The sequence below is a fragment of the Lissotriton vulgaris genome, chromosome 9 (assembly GCF_964263255.1).
Source record: "Lissotriton vulgaris chromosome 9, aLisVul1.2, whole genome shotgun sequence".
Classification (NCBI taxonomy): Eukaryota; Metazoa; Chordata; class Amphibia; order Caudata; family Salamandridae; genus Lissotriton; species Lissotriton vulgaris.
The window spans coordinates 178430552-178453899 of NC_141697.1; the positions used below are offsets into that span (position 1 = coordinate 178430552).

The following is a 23348-nucleotide window of genomic DNA, read 5'->3' on the forward strand; positions in this document are numbered from 1 at the left end:
AAGATCACTGTCTTTGCCTATGGGCTGACAAGCCACTGGAGATGTGAGGAAAATTCAAGACGACGGTGACACATGAAAACAGGTCGGTCGCCACCATGGTGTATGCCAACGAAGATGGACAAGGCATGCTTCTGGGATGTCGAGCATTCAGAATCCATCAAGAATCGGTCCAGCACATACTCACTGAGTTTGCGTCGGTCTTCGAAGGAATCAGAAAATACAGAGGACAGGAAATACACCTCCACATTGTCCCACGGTGTAACCCGTGGCTCTGCGACACTGACGAGTGGTCTTTCATCTCCGCCTATTAGTGGAACAGGAGCTGCTCAAGCTGGAACAGGCTGGCATAATCGAAAAGGTGACAGGCCCCACGTCATGGGTCTCCCCAATAGTCATCACCCGAAAACTGAAGCAACCTGGGGCCGTCAGAATATGTGTCGACATGAGATTGCCAAATGCAGCCATCAAAAGAGAGCGACAAATCACCCCGACCATTGATGATTTGATCGGCGAAATGGCAGGGGCGTGCTGGTTTTCGAAGCTCGATCTGCGGTCTGGGTATCACCAGCTGGTCCAGGATCAAGCCTCCAGGAACATCACGACATTCTCCACTAATGTCGGACTCCGTAGATACACCTGCTTGAGTTTCGGAGTGTCATGTGCAGCAGAAGTGTTCCAGAATGTAATCCACGAGCTGATCATGGACATCCTGGAGTCCTCAATGTGAGTGATGATATCATGGTACATGCCAAATTCATCCCTGTACACCACTCCTGACTAGTGCAAGTCCTCCAGAGGATCAGGGACGCTGGATTAACATTGCACCGAGAAATATGTGAGTTCCTGAAAAACAAGTTGCAATTCTTCAGATATACCTTCTAAGTCGAGGGGGTGAATCCGGACCCTGATAAGGTCCGAGACATCAAGAATGCACCATCCCCAGTCAACGTCACAGAAGTCTGCAGCTTTCTCGGCCTGGTGAATTACTGCGGGCGCTTCTTCAGAGACCTCACGACCCTCCCTCAACCCCTAAGGGATCTCACCAAGGACTCAGTCCCATGGGTGTGGGGTGAAACACAGACCAAGGCCTTCCAGGACATTAAAGATGCCCTGTCAGCCGCCACTACCCTGGCTTTCTTCGACCCACAGAAACTCACGCTGGTTGCGGTAGACGCAGGCCCAAAGCGACCGGGTGCAGTGCTAATGCAATGCTGCAATGCCGAAGAGGACTGGGCCCCGGTGGCCTTTGCTAGCCGCTCGCTCACTGACACCGAGCAGTGGTACTCCCAGATTGAAAAGGAGGCCATCACCATTCACTGGGGGTCTCGCCACTTCCACCTCTACGTGTACGGCAGGCCATTTGTGGTGGCCACCGACCACAAACCTCTTATGTCCCTCTTCTCTGACACCTCTTCAAAACCGCCGCCGAGGATAGAAAAGTGGATGCGCTGCAGCTGCAAAACTACAATTGTCGAGTTGAATACCAGTCTGGAAGCCGCAATCCTGTAGACTACCTGCCGAGACATTCTAGAAAGGCTACTGTGCAAGAGGAGGAAGACGCAGCAGACACGGAGGAATATGTCCGATGCATCACGGAAAGATCATGTCCCATTCCCCTCTCAACGGATAGTCTGAAGAATGAAACTGACAAGGATGAATGCCTACAAAGGGCCAAGCAAGCTGTGTAGCACGGAAACTGGCACAAAGCCAGGGAAGAGTGGAAGATACTCACCGTGGAAGCACGTTGAATATTGAAGAGTCTGTATCACATCCGTGAAGAATTGACGGAAGACATCACTGGATATCTCATGCGAGGACACCGGCTGGTGGTTCCCTCCTCATTGACTGCCAGAGTCATACAACTGGCCCATAGTGGACATCAAGGGATGGTTAAAACCAAATCCAGGCTGCGCACCAAAGTTTGGCTTCCCTTAATGGACGAGCTTGTGGAGGCTGCTGTCCGTGAGTGCCAGTGGTGCCAGATGACCGGGGTAGATCCCAAGCCCGCTCCCGTGATCACTGAACCGAGGCTCCCACGTCCATGGGTGAGTCTCAGCCTCGATTCCGGAAGCCTGCCGGATGGGAGACATACCTTTGTGGCCATTGATGATTACTCTAAATATCCTGAGATTGAGATTGTCAACACATCGCGTGCTACTGAGATAACCCAAAGTTGGAAATGGTGATAGCAACTCATGGCATCTTTCAAGAGCTAAAAACAGACAATGGGCCGCCTTTTCAAGGACAAGAAATAGCTACCTATCTAGCCTCTCCGGGTATCAAACATCGGTGGATCACCCCTCACTGGCCGCAAGCCAACGGGGATGTGGAGCGGTTTATGCGAACATTAAATAAGGTCATCCGCATAGCACACGAACGCCACTAGCCCATGGAGCTAGCTCTGTTCATGTTCTTGAGAAATTACTGGCAAACTCCTCACACCACGACGGGTCTGGCCCCCTGAAACCTGTCAATGGGATGGGTCGTCCCTGACTCCATCCCACATCATCCCCAGTGGTGCCCGGCACAACCTGATGACCACAGGATAGATGAACAGAGACGGAGGGCGCATGCTCAAGTCGGTCAGCGCCGAGGAGCTCAACAGGTGCACCTGGAATGAGGACATAAAGTATTACTCAAGAACCGCACGACTAATAGCAAGTTTCATCTCCCATACGAAAGACATCCCTGGACTGTTATCACATTGCAAGCCACGCAGGTGATTGCCCGGAGAGGTGGGGAGATTGTAACGCAGAACATTTCCTACTTCAAATAGTTTCATCTCGCGGAGATCGCATCGTCGGACAGTGGAGCCGGGAGACTGAATAGGTTCCCCGCAGACACTCCGCCGACTCCCAATCTCTCGGAGGAAGCTGGCGAGTCACCTCCACAACCCGTCGGAGTGGAGCCTGGCCTTTTAATGGACCCTGACACCTCAGTGGCAGGTAATGCTGAAGCACCAAAAGCCCCGGGGGGTCCTCGCATCGGACATCGAGTGAGGAGGCAGAAGGAGAGGCCAGTGGGCGGGGGAGCTCCCAGTATCAGCTCTGACGCAAACCTGAGCCGACCTGGAAGCTGAAAGACTACTTTATGTAAGACTGTTCTTTTTCTATTAAGCATTATGGGTGGGGGGTCTAGTCGCCTAATCCCTCGGACTGTTGTTGGATTGAATTTCTGTTTTTGGGAGGAATTTTATGTCGCAACCGTAAGGTAACGGCTGCGACTGGCAGGGTGAACCCAAAGGGGAGCCTGGTGCCTCACCCCTGCTAGGACCGGGCCAGATAGTATGGCCCCGGTCATGTGATGGTAGTTCAATAAAGCGACTACCGCTGACGTGACGTCAGGAGACGCATGTACGCGGCAGCCATCAGAAGCACCATGCTTGGCTCCGTGTAATATTTAATAGGCCCAAGCCATCAATCACAGGTTTACGTTCCCACATGTACCGGGGCATCCTAGAGAAACACAACAGCATCATCGATCTGGTGAAATCTGTGGTTTGAGAGAGCTGCAGGAATGTATTGTTTTTCTTTATAGCTGGGTTTCTAATGACACCTTCTGATTTTCTCAGTCAATCTATCCGATCCTCCATGCAGACATTATAGGCGCAGATGGCAGGTAAACCATCCAGCAGAGAAGTCTTTTTGCTTCTGCTCGCAAAGAGAAACACATATTTACTCCCCTTCTACTCTCTGAACTGCTTGCCTGGTCTTCATATCTGACACCCTGCTTCTTCTGCAGCAGGGAACTATACTTAAAGTCATTATTGGACCAGCTGGATACAGTGGCAGCCAAATAAACAGGCTAGCGTTTTTACCACATTTTCAGACATTTCACTGATGTAGGATAAAGGGCTTAGCATTTGTTCATCAGGTTTTGGGGGACCTGGAGCATGATGTTTTCTGTATATGTATGCACTGTGCTTCTCCTGGGGGGCTACTTTACTTCCACCAAAGACAGAACAGAGAGGACACTGCTGTACGTTGATGGTCTGTGCTGTGTTCAGTCTCTACAGTCCCTCTCCTTCACCCGCTTCTTTAACAAAACAAAAAAATTTTTTAAAGTGCTATGACGCGGCCAGCATTGACTGCTTCATAGCCCTTTTTTTTTTTACTTTACGTCATATTGCACAGCAGAACAAATGCTGTGCAACATGTAAAAAAAAACTGACAAAGCCTTGAGATTTCACATGGGTGTAACCTATTGGCTTTGACAAATGCTTATTCATTGAATGTGAAGCCAATGAGTTCTTTCATCAGAGGCACGGATTTTGTGCGGCCTACAGTGGGTAGAAGTCTATTATACTGGACTGCTGAACAGCTCTACCCAGAATATATTTAATCAGTTATACAGTTTTAAGATATGCCAGTAACATTCATTTAGTTCAAAATCCATCTGGAAAAAACTTTGCCCATTTAATGCTGAGGCAAACGATCGATTGCAGAAGTCTCCATTAATTGTGTACTAGCAATGAGGCAAATGAACATTTGTTACACTAATTTGATGCATATGCATTCTTTGATATCTAGGATTATTCTGTGGAATGTGTATCCTGTAAAACAGAGAATGAACTATGGGCCTTGTGCGACATATTCCGCAAACGGCCCACATTTAAAATTAAAATACAAAGCATACAAAAGGTAAAAACAAATGAACTCCAGTACCTTACCTTCTGCTAAAACAAAGCAGGACTCTGTGTATAGGCCACTGTGGAACTGGTACAAGAGAGTTAAGGAATCTACTTTATTAAGGCAGATTACCACTGGGCATACAATACGACATTTGACATGGTACACAACAAAGGACTACAAATAAAAGAGAAATACATGGAGCATTAGTGTGCGAAGTGCCTCACTGCACCTACTTCTTGGCTACTCCTCAGCACCCTCTTCCAAAATTCCAAATATACCTATTACGTGAGGCATACTTGAAGTTTATTTTCCCTAGGATTTGTGAGTCAGATCCATCTGACTATTGTGCCTTGCGTTTTATGGGTGAATTGCCATGTAAAATACAACTGTACAAAGCACCCCACCGCCAATTAGTCCAAAGGAGCACACACTATTGAATGAATGTAGTGGCTGGCTGTTTGGGGTGTCGACATCTGTTCTCATCTCTGGCTGCATACAGCCCTGTAGATTTTTGCAAGAAGCAACTATGGGTTGATACTTCTTCTCCCATTGGTCCCACTGTATTTCTACAGGACTGTTGCAATGTATGAGCTAGGAAGGACTTGGCCTGCCTGCTGGAGTGGTTAGAACCAATGACTTAGTAAAGAGAGGCAGAGGTACAGAAATACACATTTTTGGCAAAACCTGGACAACATCCCTTACATTGCCCTTTTCAATGCTGCATAGTGCAACAAAAACATCAGTCAATTTTTTAAATAAAATTAGTTGGAACTGTTTTTCCCTGATTCAATTCATAGATAATAGGCAGTCATTAGGTTAAGGCAGACTTTTGAGAATGTCAGACATTTAATGAATTTAATTAATTAGCCAAATAGATTGTAATGGTGTTACTTTTCACTGCTAGAATTGGCTTCTATTGCTTAGAATGGGGATTTAATTTGCTAGTTTTAACTTCATAACTGGGAGCCAGTGGAGGTTCATCAGGTTTAGAGTGATGTGGGTCCGTTAGGGCAGGTTGAGGATCAGTCTGGCCGCTGAGTTCTGTATCATCTGCAGGGAAATAGCCTTTACTCCGAAGTTTTTACTTCATAGTACATTTTCTTTGCATTGTTTAGATCGTAAAGACTGTTGTCAGGCAAGTCTTTACATCGCAAGACAAAACCACGCATTTGAGGATAATTGAAAAAAGTGGGCTGGGGGGGTCTCCCTCCAAAAAGATAACATGTTCAATTACTAACAAGCAATTGCAATGCAAAAGGTCTCGCATTTGCAAGAGTTTGAGCTATTGGCAATGTAAATGACAACGCCGTTTAATAGTGTTTTGAAAATTTGCAAGCAGTGCATAAACACGCACTTATGAGAAGCAAGGCTGGAGGTAACTGTGCCTTTGTTACTGCCAGCTTTGCTTCTCGTAAACAAGGGCTATAACTACTAAGTGGGTGTTTAGGCACCACTTGCAGGTTTGAAAAATACAAATAAAAAGCATTGTCATTACAATGCCAATAGCTCAAACTCTTGCCAATGCGAGACCTATTGCATTGCAAATGGCCGTTACTCATTTACTGTGAATCGACCACATTCTTTCTGCAGTCCATCCTTCTTACAGCACTGGAACAGGACACTCTAGCAGCACTATGTATGTTACTGCACGACACTCAGACGTTATTGCATGTGATGCTGTAGATCACTAGGCGGTCCTAGGTGTGTTACTGACTGGACTCTCACGTAACGGTTACTGACTGTGCAAAACGGCGAACTCCACAGAAAGTTTTTGTCCATGGTGGACATGACCAGGGTGGATATGACCACCTGCATGTTTCTGTGCTCAGAAACTTCTACCAGCAACAAGAACTCCTTCCTGTTGGGTTGGTGAACGTTGCTGTCCACTTATTTGCTTACAAAAGGATCCACTGCCTCTCCACGCCCTCTTTTTGCCCTCTTTCTATCTGTTACGTAGCAAACGTGGGTAACTTCGGCTTGGCTTGGTCTGAATGTAAAATTTAAGCACACCTTGATAATTCCCAAGTGGTCTGATCAGTGACTACCTGCACTAGGAGCCCCTGAGTAGTCTGTACAAAGTGGGAAGTTTTCCCTGATAAGGAGAGAATTTCAAATTTTGAACACAGCAGAATTTTCGGTGGCCTACGCTTCGTGCCTGTACCTTCATGCTTAAATAAAGGCCATTCAGGCTAATAACTTGTACACAGCCTGAATTTCGAGAAGCCCCTTGTTTGCAAGATGTTGTGCTTCCTCGGGCTAAAGCCAATCCAGGAATCTTAAAACGCTTTGCCAATATAAGCATAGTGTTGGGGAGGGAAGCTGGTTTGTCTTGCAAGAGGATAAGCTGACCCTAGACCAATAAGCACAAGGCCCCACTTACGGCTACATCCGTACAGATGGAACCAGAAAGAAGTTAGACCACCCAGGAGCCATGAGATTACTGCATTGCTGCTGGACTTGGAGAAACGACTGAGATCAAAAACTACAGATTGTGCATCACCAGGATGTGCAGGGGCAGAAATGCTTTCCTGCTTCATTGCTGATGAGCCTATGCACTTCTGCACATCATGCCCGTGGTGTGCACTATGCAATCCCAGAGTTTTCACACATTTACATTCTGGGCATAGGGGTGTCTGGTTTCAATGGCTGTGGGTGGTTATCTAGGTTCTGCAGCCATTCGATCCGTCATTTTATCCTTTACAATTTCCGAGATATCACAGTTTTGAATCTGATTCATCCAGCTAACCTACTGGAGGTGGGCAAGCCGTTTAAGGTTGGAACCAGAGGCCTGGCTATTGCCAGCTCGAGGTCTCTTGGACCATCAAGCCCAAAACAAGCCCACCTTTATTGTGGCTGCTGCCTGCCCCCACGCACTATCATGAAGAATTAAACACGTATCATAAACCTTTTGTTTTAAAAAGGAGAGAAAAAGGTTGCCATCTAGTAGGTGAATTGTAGAATGTGAAACTAGAAAGCCTGGGACCAGTCCTGGTTTCCCCACATGATCAACTTGTGTGATCCTATGCAAACAATTTATTTTACAAAGCCTACTTTTTTATGATCACATATTGGAGCACCTTTGGTGTGCGCTGTACAAAACAAAAAGGTGATGTACTTAGATGAAATGTTCCTGCGATGAAATCCTCTTTTTTCATTTGAAAGAGACTATCATATTTTCCCATGATGTTTGTTGTATGATTTAGATGCTGTTTTCAAGGCGCGGCTCGTGCACAGGCTCTATAAGCAGGCACAGCCCATTGGCTCGGCTCTCCCTGTTAGTTTGAGTCCACCACCTCAATAAGATGCTGCAACAGTAGATATTTCGAGGTGCTACATTACATTTTTGTGCCCAGCTGCAGGCTCCAAGGGAATTGCTAACAAATACTACAACTCCTTAATTAATGTTCTAGTCCCTGTGTGGTGGGTGCGGTCCCAGCAGACCAGCATCTATTTGGCTTGTTGACCTATTACCCCAATGCTGAACAATACTACGGCCTTTTCCTGTGCTACGTAGAAAATATTGGCACAATCAGGAAATTCATTCCACACAAACCTGTGCACATACAGATACATGGAAGCTTTTGGCAACACAGCCTTGACTAAAGCTATATATACAAGCATGCCACCTAGCCCAATCCAGACGGGATACTCACGATTTTTAAACACAACACACCCTCCGTCCCCCAAACATGATTTTAACGGCCCCCTCCTGAAACTGCCTGTGTTTCAACATAAGTCAATGGGGAAAATGCATTCCCACATTTTTTTTCAAAATCTTACACTTTCCTGGTCTAAAATGTTGCAATGTTTGCTCTGTATGCACCGCCATGTGCACACGCTCATTTACTCCGACAGCTATATATACAAAAGAAAGTTTGTACACGCAAATCCGTGCAACGAGAAATGCATAGCCATACTGAGACAGCAAATTAATATTCTAGAAAATATCAATAAATGCTGACACAGGCAGAAGATACAGACCCCTACCACATGACTGCAGTTGAGCGCAAGGGACGTGCCCCAGTTTACATATAGCGCCTTGTGACTTAGAAAAAAGAAATGAGGGTGACAACAACATACTGCGAGGTGTCAGGGGAAACATACATGAGAAACAGATCACAGGGCTGGGGGAGCACACGGGGAGAGAAGGAGAAAGCTGAGAAGTTCCCTAAAAGCAATTCCCATGCTTTTTTAACGCACTCCGACCGCTGGTTACATAGCAAATAAACAGACAGGTTGTTACGCTATGAATGATACTACGTGACATGGAAAAAGTTAGTTCACAAGCACATAGGCTGTGAGGGGGCAGACTAAGGCTAATTTTATTTTGGCGGCATAGTTAAATATCCACTCTTTCATGGAGGTACTCTTGCGTTTGAGAGAAAGAAACTTGAAAAAACCTGGCTACCGCTGGGATGTTCCAAGGAACGGGTGTGCGAATAGGGGAAAGGAGTCACGAGCATACAGACTGTAAAAACAGTGCGTAGGCAGTTACAAAGGATACCTTGGTAATGCTCCGAGGAGTCGTGCGGTTCCGGTGGGCGGGGCTAAAAAGGCGAAGATTATGCAGTAGAAACCAGGAAATGTAAACCCAGTGTATCTCGTACCTTCAAACATGCTGGCAGCTGTGCGTGCCCTCGTGGAGGGTGGCACGGATTGGTAATCAGCTGCGGGTTGGCATGTTCCTTGCAGCTGAGCTCTGAAGGTGGGGCGCCTCCCCCACGGGCAGAGGAGGCTGGAGTCCCGGAGGAAGTTCAACAAGCACTGGCAAAGAAAATAGCTCTGGTGTTTACTCACAGCCTTTTGGCTTTTGTCATGGTCTTTGTAATACTTTTTTTGGTCTCGTTTATGTTGAGGAAGTGGCTTCGCCAGTACAAAAGAAAAAAAAAGACTGCCTAAAATCAACAAGAAGCACACAAGACATCAGCGGTTCTTTCATTTAGTTGCTTCCCTGTGAAATGGATCCAAAAAAACACAATCTCGCGAGTGGTATGCGAGTGCGCCACAGCGAGACATGTGTTATTTAATTATCACCCTCGTGTTTGGGCACGATAATTGAAACCACATGACAGCCGGTGTGCGTAATAGACACCAATAGGCCGTGGACGGAGCGATGCGCCCGCCTTTGGCCAATTGCATGCAGTCTTTCATAAAAAGACGCACGCAAAGGCCAATAGGGTGGCCAAAAAGGAAAAGCAGACGCACGAGCGTGTGCGATTCCTAGGTCGATTTCAAACCCTCTCCAAGAGGTCTCTTGCTGGGGAGAAGTGCTACTCACTGCATCGCTAGGCGCGAGACCTAAAAAAAGGTGTAAATGACAAATGGATTGAATTAAAAAATGTATTGACATAGGGGCACATGCATCAAAGGAAATTGCATTCATAAATGGTGCAAATTGCAAAATTCGGCTGTTTGCGAATGCGATTCCCATTTTTGGGATGCATTAACATTTTTGTAATTTTCGCATTTTAAGAAATCGCAAAATTGCGATTTCATTTAAGGAATCTCAAATTGAGATTCCTTAAATGCAATGCATCATACTCTAAAAATTTGCGAATTCGCAAATAAGGTGAGCAAATTACCATGAAGTTGACCTTCATGGTAATTTGCGAAATGCACTGTAGTGCAGTTTTCAATGTTCCATTTTACACACACACATGCCCTTGGGGCATGTGAGTGTGCAAAATGTACTTCTAAGCAGATTAAAGGGGTGCAACAGGGTGTCCTTTGGACACCCCTCCACCCTTGAAATTGCATTCTTAATTTGCGAATTTCTAATGGTGAATTGCAAATTAAGAATGACTTTTTATTCATTCCTATGGGCCTCTAGGCCCATAGGAATGGATGGGGAGGTATTCCTTAATTGCGATTCTCAATTAGAGAATCGCAACTAAGGAATTTTAAGAAATTGCTATTTTCATAGCGATTTCTTGATGCATTGCAGTTTGCAATTCCTTAATTGCGATTTCTTATTTTTCGCAATTAAGGAATCGCAAAATGCAATATTGATGCATGTGCCCCTTAATGTATACATTTTCAACAGTAGGTGGCAGTGTTACACTGTGATAGAATTTTTCAGAGTCAGCATGCATGGTGAAAGTATGCGTGGTAATGGAATGCGTGGTGAAGGTGTTTGTAATGTGAATGGATGTAAATGTGTGGTAGTGGTATGGGTTGTGAAATATGCGATGTAAAGACGTGCGTGGTAATGTCATACAACCCATCTGGATCCTTCTCATGAGTTTGGTGGTGGATTCTGCATACAGTGCGTTGCTGTAGTCCAGCTGGCTTGTGATTAAGGCGTGCATGACTGTTTTTCTCGTGCTGATGGAGAGCAATTTGAAGATTCTTCGGAGCATGCGGAGTGTGTGAAAGCAGGTGGCAGAAACTGCATTGATCTGTTATTTCATGGTGAGTTTGCTGTCTAGCGTGATGACGAGGTTGCATGTGTGGTCATCACTGTAGGAGTGTGTCAGAGTTCGGCGGGCCACCAGATGTCGTTTCTTTGGGAGGAGTGGTTGCCAAAGATCAGCACTTCAGTATTGAGCTTCCAACAGCTGGCCTTCCTCCAGTCTGAGACATTCTTCATGCAGTTGTATAAGTTGGTCTTAGTGGTGGTGGCATCTGCTGAGATCGGTAGGATGAGCTGAGTATCGTCAGAGTAGGAAATGATGTTGAGGTCGTGGGTTCCGATGATGTCGGCTAGAGGTGTCACCTAACCAAAAGATCAGCCAAATGCACTGGCTATCTTGGTGAGCAAAGGTTTATCATTTATTAGATCTCAAGACTTAAAATTGATTCTTTTGAATCTACAGCAACAAATAACTCCTGACATCTTGATGTTGAGATTCCGCAGGTAGGTAAATTCAACTTAAAAATGGACAGCACACATGGTCCATAACTTAAAAGTTTAGAACCCACACACATGAATATCTATTCCTAAATAGATCTCGTACCTTTTAGGAAATCGATTTGTTGACCTACACAGCATTGAGCTTATTTCAGGATATTGCTGATAGATACGATTATTAATATTAAATTTAACTTCCAGCCAGGGTTCTTACTTTTGATAAGATGCATACTGGTCTTATCTTCAAAAGTCAAAATTCTTGGCTTTACGGAAGAAGATTCTTTTCTTTTTTTCAATGTATAGATATCTAAACTAGAGAGAGGTTTGCTACTCATATGTTATTTATCATTTACAAATGATAATTTCTAGGTGACAATCGGCAACAAGTGAGAAGACAACCACTTCTCTTCTTGGTGTTTTGCTCCACAGACTCAAGTCCTTTACTAGATTTGTTTACATAGAAACCTGGGGACTCTGTCATAGTCGAAGATATGAACCTGTGAGAAACCTCTTTCTGTAGGAGGTTTTAAACATATCTGGGTCAGACTAAAACAACTTCTGATGCAGCCAGATCAAGGAGAATGGATCAGTGTAGCGGCACTGGCCATCTCACGTTTTCAATTACAATTTTCCCTTAGGACATATCTTGGTACAGCCTGTTCTGCAGGGGCGTAGCTATCAATGAAGCTGCAGGCCAGTTGCACCAGAGCTCTGACGGGCCCTCTCAACACTAACCACCCACAAATTGGGCCATGGGCGCACATTTTCTTTGCTTGCATTGTGGCCCACTGCATCATTGTTACGCCACTGCTTGTGTGCCTGTCTTGCACCATGTTGCAATGTTTTTAGCTCTTTTAGGAACCTTCCAGTGAAGGAAATATAACCGGCGAAGATTCATTTTATCAGCCGGTAACATTATTCTTAATATGTTGAGGTGCAAGGTAAAGCAGGACGCCTCCAGGACAAATATTTTTCTATACTGAATTTATCATGAATGCTAGACTTATAATAGACCTGTCAAAAGAATATTCTGAAAAAGTAAATGAAGAAATTCTCTCTAGCAATAACTATGGTTAAAAAACCCTGAACATCTCTTTGAACATTGAGTAAATTGGTTCTAGAGTCCAATGAGAAATAGGCATCACATGTGCTATTAAAAATACAATTTTTCAATTAAATGAAATACATTTTACTATGAAAATGATAGTACTGAAAAGCAACAAAGTGATTGCCTAATAGTGATTATTTTTCCAGGATACTGCATCTGAGGTCATTTTAAAAAAAAAAAGCACAAAATGAACAGCAGGTGAATGTATCCTTATTCGTGGCATTAGAACCCTTGGGTTAAGAGTTAACGTGGATGATGACTATTCTTGGGAGCAAATTAAAATGCAATGGGTTTGTGTATGCACTACAAATATATTTCGACGGAGGCAAACTACTTTTAGGATATTGCTTTACTGAGGTCCAGCTGAACAGCTCCAGTAGGATCTTCCAGAAAATACTTTCCCTAAGACAAGAAAAAAACACAAACACAGAAATCAAATTAAAGATAATGAAAAATATAGGCATCATTAAACATTATCATCAACAGATACACCAGAGATAAGAGCTTCTTTTAGTCAATGCATCAAGGTCGATGCCATTACAAAGCTATATAAAGTTAGTGATCTTGCGGCAGTGCACAACAGCACATTTTGAAATCCAGAAATACAATGACTAAAAGGATCATTTTAATTAAGGAATACATTAAATATGTTCTTCCTCCATCAGTCCTTTCACTTTCAGACAATTTTTTATAAAAAACGTACTTTTCTACACATTTTCCCCAGTAGCAGAAAACCCACTGATATAAAACATAATACTAACTGTGAAAGGAAGCTGATGAAGGAAAGCACTCAAATGATAGATGTAAGTAGATGGCACTGTCTTCAGCATTACAGATTAAGATTGAAAATGATAATTGGGATTGTTTTTATATAGCACATACTACCTCTAACAAGGTGTTGAAGCGCTTTTTGGTGAGTAGCACGCAACTCCAGAACCCAAAAAGGATTAGTGGTGAATTAGTATAGTGAAATATGAATTTGTTTGAGCTGTGGACATGTGAGTCTGTTAGGTGGATTGAAAGGTTAATGGAGGGATAGAAGAGGGAAGGGCTTAGACAGTGCTCACTTGGAATATCATAATAGTAGGAGTAAGTGTGGTATGAATAAAAAAGAGATGAGGTGGGAAAGAGTCTCTAGAAGTGGACTAGGGAAAAATGGATTACTTTAAGGAGGAATAAATGCCGGGGGGGGGGTTAGAAAGGGTTGTTTAAGAGGTCTGAATAGTAAAATGAGGTTTGAGGTGGTGCCAGGAGGGATAGAGGAGAGAGGAGTCTATAAAGGGTTATTTTGGAGATCATAGTAGTAGAGTGAGATTTGTGATGAGTCAGAGAGTGGAGGTAGAGGATGTACTGAGAGAGGTATAGGGTGAGGTATAGGGTAGTACAGTGGAGAGGCTCAAAATTATTTTTCTTTTAGGCAAAAGGCAAAATTACAAAAGCAAGATCGCTTTAGACAGTGTTTACAGTATTGGCCCGAAGGACTCGAGAGCCAAAAGTCCAGGTTTCACCAATGAGTCAGTCTCTAGGTTGTTAACTGAACAAGCCCTTCCTTTGGGGTTAATGGAGGGTATTACAAAGTTGAGGGTTGTGGGCAGCTGTTACCATATAGATGCCCCAACACTTTATCTCTACGTGTAATGTCAAGTTGTTGCACACCTTGAATATATTTAGGGCCTGGAAGATGGACAGACAATTTCATTCAGTGTTATTTGCCCTGTCATCCCAAAGTCTTTTCAAAACCTCAACACTTAAAGGACTTAGCTGGTTGCATTGTACACCGGTATTCAAAGCAACTACATGATTTGAAGCGCATGCCTGGAATCTGGACGAGATTAATACAACATGAACAACCTCTTATCCTAGTATTTGTCCCCTGGTCCAGGACATTTAAGTTACTTGCGAGACGATACTCACACCATACTGTGGCGCCAGATCTCAAACATCCTTTAACAAAGTTGAGATCCATCCTACTCTCCTCCAGGGCTAGAACCAACAGCATACATATATGTAGTTGCTGCATTCATATTTCCCTTTGTGTGTAAGCTTACGGAAGGCAGGATGGAGACGGAGGCTTGCGCTGCAAGTTGAAGGAGCTTCTTAAATACTACCTGTAGTTCCTTCCTTTTCACAAAAGATTCAGAGATGCGATCAAGATCCTGTGACCATCAAATAGTACCTCTTTCTAATAGCCACTGCCTTTAACCGCATTTCCTAGAGCCCCTCTTCCTGCAGGACTTCTAGAAGTGTGATTCCACCTCTATCTCCCAACTTACATACTTTTTTATTCTAATTTAATCATACACTAAATGTCCACATAAGTACATAGTGCCAATTCAGAAGACACATTTTTTAAAAACCTAACTGATATAATACAGCTATTAGAAATAATGAAACAAATACTGAGGTATAGATGTGTTCTAAAACTATTTTAACGTTCTTCATACCTTCTTTTTTATTACCGGTTTCAAGTATCTTTTGCTTTAAATCGAATAATTAGGGCATAAGAGTCACATGTGTTTCAGCGTTTGGAAATTTCTGTATGCATCTACAGAGGGGCTGTGGTGAGCCACTAATATATCTCTTGCCACACCAAAAGTAAGAGCGAGCAGCAATTTACATAGGGATTGTTTAATGATAAGCCAATCGTTGCTCTACAGTGGCAAGTGAGGAGGGCCCTATAGCACTAAATACAATCTACGTCAGTCTAGTATGATAATTCATCTCCAATAAAAACCTCTTCAATTACTTTCAATCTGCTTTCTGTTCCAAACAATTCAGGTACTAGATGGGGCGCTCAAAATCCTGAACGAAGGGGGTGCATGTCTGTTGGTATTGCTAGATCTTTCAGCAACTTTCAACACCCTATAACACCAGACTCTTAACCCCTATGATATTTAAGAACGGGGTTCATAGGTACAGTCATAAATTGATTTAAATTCTTTATGGTCTCAAAATCTGACATTATGAAACAAAACTTATTCTAATTACCTACAATCCTAGCCAAATGTGGCGTTCCTTAGGGTTCTGTCCTATCAGGATACCTCTTTCACTTTGATGTAGAACACCTTTAGCCACAATAAGCTAAGACTGCAACAACTGTAAACATTAATAAGGTGAAAACGCCCAAATCTACTGAAGGCTCTCCAACACAGTCAGCACAGCTAATCTGAAGATCGTCCATCAACAGTAAACCAACTGGGTGCCTCTTTTCCTTCTGAAACTGAATTTAACTAAAATTGAATTTATGCTCCTAATACTCTCTGCCGCAAATACAATGGTGAATAGAATGTCTATGACAGAGGTCTTTAAACTTTTTGATGCCGAGACCCCCCTGTCAAAAAATGTTAGGCAGAAGGACCCACTCCGACAAAAAATTGTAGAACTTGGTACTCATCATCATCGACAACCAAAAGCGCTCCCAATTACCACGGCAAATCATTTAACAGTGGGGAAATAGTATTAAACAGTGTTTAGCAAATCAAAGGTTTGTTGGCGACTGTGGTTCTTCACAGGGTGAGGGTCAGAAGAGAGGTTGTGAAAGGTAGCAAAACACACTCGTCTAGAGATGGAAGCCAAAAGACACCAGTTGTTTCTTTTTTGTGGGTGAAGTTCATTGTACCCAGAGGCCGGTAATCTAACATACAGGTAAACTAGATCATTCAAGATCACACAGGCAGTCGGCGAGGAGCTGAATAGCCTCCAAATTAGCACACACAGCGAATCTGTGAGAGCCTGGCCTTGACATGAGACAGACAGCTGTTTACTGCACGTTTGTCTCCTCCTTCTCCCCTCCCTGGTACCAGGGTGATTTATGACGATTTATTGCTGACAAACTTATAGACCAGTCATGGAAAATGATGCCACGAGAGAAAGTTTAAGCACACATCGGTTTTCAAAACCACAATGACAACAGCATATATGCAGAGGAACAATATATCGTTGAGTTACATGTGCTTAGTTTAGGACACAAAATCCCATTGCAAACAAAATGGCGGATGTGTTCTATATTAACTGATGATCCACAAAGCATTTACTGCTGCAGTGTTTCAAAGATGTTGTATTGTAATTGCATTTATATAGTGCTTACTACCCCCGACGAAGTGTCGAAGCACTTTTTCAGCGAGTAGCACGCTTCACCAGAACCCTTAACGGATTAGTGGTGAATTAGTATAGCGAAAAAGGAAAGTAATTTGAGTGGTGGATATGGTATTATGTTATTTGGATTGAGATGGGTAGTGGAGGGATGTTTTGGAATTCAAAGCAGTAGTAGGAGGCTTGGGATAAGTAAAAGGGAGACGGAGAGGAAAGGGTTTAGAAAGGCTTGTTTTGGGGGGGGGGGGGTCAGAATAGTAAACGAGGTATGAACAAGTTAAGAATGAACTAAATGGATATTTATAGAGTTAGTGCTTTGCCACGTTTGCTGACTAATGCTATGATTTTACTCATCAGAAGATACTTATGCATTGAAACTGCAGTTGTATCTACATGGTTGACCAAATGTTTTGACATATTTTTATGTTTTGCTGTATTACCGCAAATAGTAATTCAATTGCTTGTCGTTTATAGAAGCTTTCTTAATACATTTGAACTACACAATTTAAAATACTCCACGTTTTGGAATCTTGTTTCTTTGCAAAACACATGAATAAAACATAATTTTGTAATTACAAATGTTGTCATTTTTCTAATGTGTATAGCAACAATATCTTTAAAATACATTTCTTTGCAGGACATAATTATCTGTTTCTAACCAGAGCTGAAATTCAGAAGGCCATTAAGGTTTCCATGAGCCCATACTCACCAATCTAGTGATTAGCGAAGTTATAAACCACAACAAATGCCCTCCTTTAGGTGGAATCTATAAGTGGGTGGAACACCCTATGCATATTGAGACTGCCTCAGGTGTTAGATCGAAACCTAGACAGTTGACCCAGTATATATAAGAACCTGCAGCTAATATATGAGAATTGGGACAGTACATAGAATGTGGATCCAGTCTACATAGCCTAAACATCTGGGACATGATTGTGTGATCACTTGTTTACATTTATGAAGATATACAAGGATATTATAGATCAGCCATTGGTTGCAGGTTTCTGCAATTTGCATCACGCAGTATTTTAAGAGTGATTACAAGCTTCATTCCAAATTACGGAGTTAATTTCAAGGACTGCTTCCTTTTCCCGTGCCTTTAGAATTCTCTCTTGTCTCTGCAACATCTGCACTAATATTTCATTGCACCTCCTAGTGAATTTAATAAACGTTATTTCACCTATTTAAAAAATACTACTACATGTAATAAAAAGACATGAGACGCTATTGAGGCCACCAGTCTTATATATTGTGAATATTTACTATTTAGAACTTTTTGACAAAAAAAAAAGGTTGTCCTCAGATGAACTTTCCCAGGCAGTTTTTAAATGATTCCTCCACGTGATAACGTTTTTGGTACTACAAAAACCACCACATCAAGAAAAGTGCAATCATGGATGCTTTACTACAAGAATAAAAACGGAAAGAACACGGAAAATAAACATTTCAATGTCAAACAAATGAATATGAAGCTGCTGTTACAAAAACAGAAAGTACACCGAAAATAAACACCATTCCAGAGTCATAAAAATGTCCCCCACCCCCTACCCACATGGCTCAATCAAGGAAACAGATCAGAATCTGTGTGTGTGTGTTTTTGCGTGCAAGATAGTTTCAGTGCATGTCATCTGCAGCTGAAAAGCCAGGGCAAGGGGGATGAAGGGGGCTTACCTAATTATTCCTGAAAGCTTCGGGTTGCCTTGGAAACCAGCCCGGAGGCAGCAATGAGCCACGAAGAGGAGTTTGAAAAAAGAACACGAGGTGAAAGCTGCCAGGGTCAGGAAAGACAACTGGATCCAGTGAAAGGCAGCAGTGACGGCGCAGAACTCAGTGGAAATACAGCCTGCATTGCGAAGGTGCTGGTCCATCTTTATGTACAAAGTTCGCGGGCATTTCCTGATGTGTATGCTGCAGTCTCTCTGATTGGAGGACAGGCATTGGTGACTATCCACATTTTGATTGGCTTATTTTTCCCTGTCTTGCAATCAGAGAGGCTCCAGAGATGTAATTCTTTCTAATCCAGAACGAAACGTAAACGTTTTGGATTCGAGGCAGGTGAATGCGCGACCCCCTCCCAATGACCATGCTCCCCCTGGGGGTCGCGCTTCATAGATTGAAGACCTATGGTCTATGCCCTCTAGGATTTGTCCACCATCTGGTCCCTCATAACAAATTACTGAGCTTTCTCATGGACCAACATCTCAACCAACAGACCCATCACCAAATTGACAAGATACTCCATATTTCAACTCCACCTGCTGGAGGAAATAAAGCCACACATTTCTCAGAATTCAAATCGACAGTTCAGGCCCTAGCCCTGAGCCATTTGGATGGAGGTAATGCAGTCGTGGAAAGGTTGTGCGAGAAAGTGCCATCTTTCTTGCATGGCATTTCCCCACTTTTTGCTGAATTGCGGATGTACTTTGACTGAGTGTGCCCTAGGTTCCTGCCAATCAGGTACAGCCTGTGTTCCTTCCCTAAAAACTGCACTGAAGCCTAAACCCAATTGGCATCTCTGGCCACATGTCGGCCCCAGGTAAATGGTACCCTAGGTGCCTAGGGCCCTGTGACCAGAGAAGACCCCTAAGGGCTGCAGCACTTATTGTGCCACTCTTAGAGGCCCTGTACCCTGACACACACACTGCCTTTGCAGGCTGAGTGTCTTAGTGCAGAACTAAACAGATAGTCAACATGGCACACACCCCTGTGTGCCATGCCCACAAACACACTGCCCTGGCATACCTCAGTCACCCCTCTAGTTGGGTGCACTATGCCAGTGGTGTGGGCACAGGTGCATGAGCCCTGTGTCCCTGCAGTACCCAGGGCCATTCCTAGGCACTGTAAGTGCAGTGATGCCATTGAGAGTATATGGTGCTGGGAGGTTGTCATTACGAACTCCACAGCACCATAATAGCTACACTGAAGACTGAGAAGTTTGGTATCAAACTTCTCAGCACATTAAATCCACAAAGATGCCAATGTGGGATTTAATGTAAGATGCACGACAGAGGCAACTTAGAGTTTCCCCCTGAAACTAACCCACAACTAGTGTCCTGACTGAGAGGCTGCCTAGGCTGCCACCCAGCAGACATGTTGCTGGACCCCTGGGTAGAGAGCCATCCGCTCTCTTGGGTCTGCAACAATGCACATCCTGGGGCGAGGTGCTAAGCCTCTTCCCACAGGATGGGCAAGGGAAGCTTCAAATGCATGCCTTGTTTGTGAGCTTCTCCAGGCCATTTGCTGTACTCAGCAACTGGCCCCCACCGGTTCTGACCCCCACTCTGGTGGGAAGAGAGGCGGGGAAAAACAAAGGAAGGAAAGGGGGTGTGCCAGCCTCTGCCAACCCCACCCCTCAGGTGGGGGAGGCGAGGTAAAGCACAACTCTGGGCTCTCACCATTTTGAGAATGGGGAGCCCTAACCAATCAGAGCTAGGTCCCTGACCCCCTCCCACTGGAGAGTGGCAGGATAGGGGGTGTACTCAACCCAGGACAGGGACCCATTGGTCCCTGCCCTTGCCCTACCTGTAACGTCCTTAAATTTAGTATTTAGGGGCACCCTGAACCTTCCTTCCTCAGATCCCGATTTTGAAACAAGAAGAACAAGAAGAAAGAAGACCTGCCGTCCAGCTGCTAACAAAAGGATGACACCAACTGACTTGTTCCCAGCCTTACAGGCCTGTCGACCCTTGAACTTACTCCTGCTAAACCCTGGCGTCTCCCGCGACCAGCAACCTCGGAAACCCCGGAGGACCTGACTGCCTTGCTCATCTAAAGACTGGGACTCCCAAGAGCAGTGGTTCTGCTCAAAGATCTACAACCCCTGGTGCCAGCCAGGAACTGCGAATCCAGCACACTCTGCTCCCGCCGAGCCCGGCCTGTGCCTGAGTGGACAAAGACCACGAGGACGTTTCCCCGGCGATTATGACCACGAATCCAGCACCCAAGGACCCTCCTCGATGTTCCTGACGACGCCTGCAGCCTCGCGACCAGCTGAGGGTAAGATTTCCCGACGCCAAAAGATACCACTGAACCCGACGCTCCACGGCCACCTGTGCCCAACTCCTGGGTGTCTACCTAACCTCTAGCTCTCCAACTTACCTCTCGAAGTGGTGGTCGCACCTGAAGACTCTCCGTCCCCGAGCTTGCAGCCTTTGTTCGTTTTACAGCTTTCCCATTGAAACCTATTGAGCGCCTGATAACTCAAAAGCACCCTGCACACAGCCGCCAGAGTGCCACTGGAAGTGCAGCATCTGCCCTATCCTACTTCCCCACTTGCCCTGTGTAAGTGACCAGGAGCTCAGCTCCCACAGCCGTGTGGCCTGCCTGCTAGCAGCCACCAACCAAATACCCCCTATTCTCCATAGGATAACATTGGGCCTACCCACTCTGCACCCGGTTGCCCATGTGCCGCTGAGGGTGTAACGACTGTACACACCTGACCCTGGGAGACCCCTGAGTCTATGCCCATAACCTTAACTCTGCCAGTCGAGTACTTACCTGAAAGCCGATAACTTGCATTTTCTCCATACAGTAACATTGACTGGTTTTCACTTGGAAATTCTTCTAAGTGTGGAGTTCTGAAACTTTAAAATATTCACTAAAAATCAACTGAACAACGAAAACGAAATTACTCACCTGTTATCAGGAGAGATCCCAGTGCTGGATCTTTGTGCCCAGCACTGACCCTAAAAAGTAATCACAACTGTAACTTACTGTTAACTTGATTTTCCTCCATAGGATAACATTGGAGGGTTTTTGCCAGAAATTCTTCTAAGTGTCGATTTTCAAAACCTACAAATATTCCTTCAAAATCACCTGTGTAGGTGCTAAAGGGCACACTGCGGAATGGCTGCCTCTTGAGACAGCTCCGCCGGGCAGGTGCTAAATATGTAATTAGCAGCATTTAGCAGACATGAAAATAACAGAAAACAGCTAAACTGCAGCTAATAAATGGTGAAAGTTGCTGAGAGCGGGTCCTGCGCGGATGTAACTAAGATGGCGGCGCCCTAACTAAAAGGAAACCCCCTAAAATTAAAATGGAACTGTTCTTGGCATGCTAATTAAGGAGCGCACAGGCAACGCTGTTGTTTGCGGTGGGATACACTGAGCTTAAAATGGCGGGCGGACAAGAAAACAGCAACTGTTGAGCTCTATATAATGCGTGTTGTGGATAACACGGTGCCGCCTAATATTGCTACGTCTGGGGAGTAGAACCGTGGGCATACATGGAGTTATAGAGCTGAATAGGCGAGTGGTGTCCTAGCGAAGACACTAACATTGTTCATACCCGCTATATATAGATCGTGAGGTTCCGTGAGAATCGTAATGACGTTTTTGACTCGCTCGAATATGGACAAGTTTGGTATCTATGAACCGCAAATGACGAGTTTAGTGGGTGTACGCGTTTTCGCTATGCTGCCTTGAACTGTTAGTCTTATTCGTGGGTTTCTCCATCTGAACCCACGGGTTCCATTTTAGATACGGCATCCATTTTTGTCTCTTGCCCTCAAGTAGCCAGCGAACGGACACTGTCCACTTCATGACCCTGGGATTCCCAAGCTCTAGCGGAAGACATGTGTTCCTTTGAGGATATCTTTATGACGAGGGGGATGACCCTGCAAAGGCAGATGGCTCCGCTCGAGGCTCATCTTGCCGTGCCGGTCTATTGTTTCAGTCGTGCATGCATTAGGCACGAATCCTTTGATCCTGCAATCACGTTACCGATACTGCCCCCTACACTCTTTTTCAATCTGTTGTCTATCTTTGTCTTCCTTGCACCTGTTTTTGTCTCTTTTCTTAACTCGTTTACAGCCAGAATGGAATGTACCTAATGATGGGATAACGTGCTTTTACAGTTGGGAACCGGCGATGCTACTGTAATTATGTTCCGGGCTCCTGAAGACATGAAAGCGACCCTTTTGAAGTTTACTGTGGGAACTGAGTTGTAACCTTTTGTTCGCCATGTTGTGTTATGACTTAAATATGTATAAAAGGAGCGATCCACTGTTGCAATTCGAAGCAGTCTCTCAGAACCTACACGTAGTGTACTTCTTGCGATTTCTGTATCCCTGCAGTAAATAAACCTTGATCTTTGACGCCGAAGGAAGTGTCCCGTGTCTGTGATTTGTACGCCGGAACAGGTAACCCACGAAGGTTTCAGGTGTTGTCCCCTGGCACTGCTGGGTCTTAGAATAACCCAGTCCTTCAGTTGGCGCCCAACGTGGGGCGACATCAGCGGTACCAGTCCAAAGCCCGACGATCGTGAGGAACTTCGTGTGAAATCTCCGAGGGAAGGTGCACCCCGCTTCATCGATCCTGTTGTCGAAATAAGTGGTTCGAAGACTTTTCCCGCGAAGATTCCCGCCTCCTGACGGCTGCGACGGACTGATGCCCTGACTGTCGACCTGTTTTGGCGCCTGGCGTAGTCCTTTGTACGGCGAGACGATAGACGGGCCTTCCTGGTGACGCCATTGTTCCCTCAGTTAAGTACTTGTGGGTCGCTCCCAGAATCCTTGGTTGTTACTTGGTTGTTTGCATGGTTCCATTGCATTTTGGGTTCTTAGTTGTTGGTTCTTAGTTGTTGGGTTTTATTTGACGATTGCAATTGCCAAAAACCGAGGGTCTTGCATTTTTGCGAGGACATCGTAATTCGATAACCCTTGAAGTT

The 23348-nt window shown here is 44.6% G+C and overlaps 1 protein-coding gene across 1 annotated transcript in view; it reads right to left on the bottom strand.

Annotated features, from left to right (window-relative positions):
- The window catches only part of POLE2 (DNA polymerase epsilon 2, accessory subunit), a 404236-nt gene that overhangs the window by 184926 nt on the left and 195962 nt on the right, over positions 1 to 23348 (bottom strand). The window contains exons 8-9 of the mRNA XM_086936593.1: positions 12935 to 12991; positions 4670 to 4718 (exon numbers count right to left, since the gene is read on the bottom strand). Coding sequence (XP_086792719.1) covers positions 4670 to 4718; positions 12935 to 12991 — 106 coding nt within the window. The remainder of the gene's footprint in view (positions 1 to 4669; positions 4719 to 12934; positions 12992 to 23348) is intronic.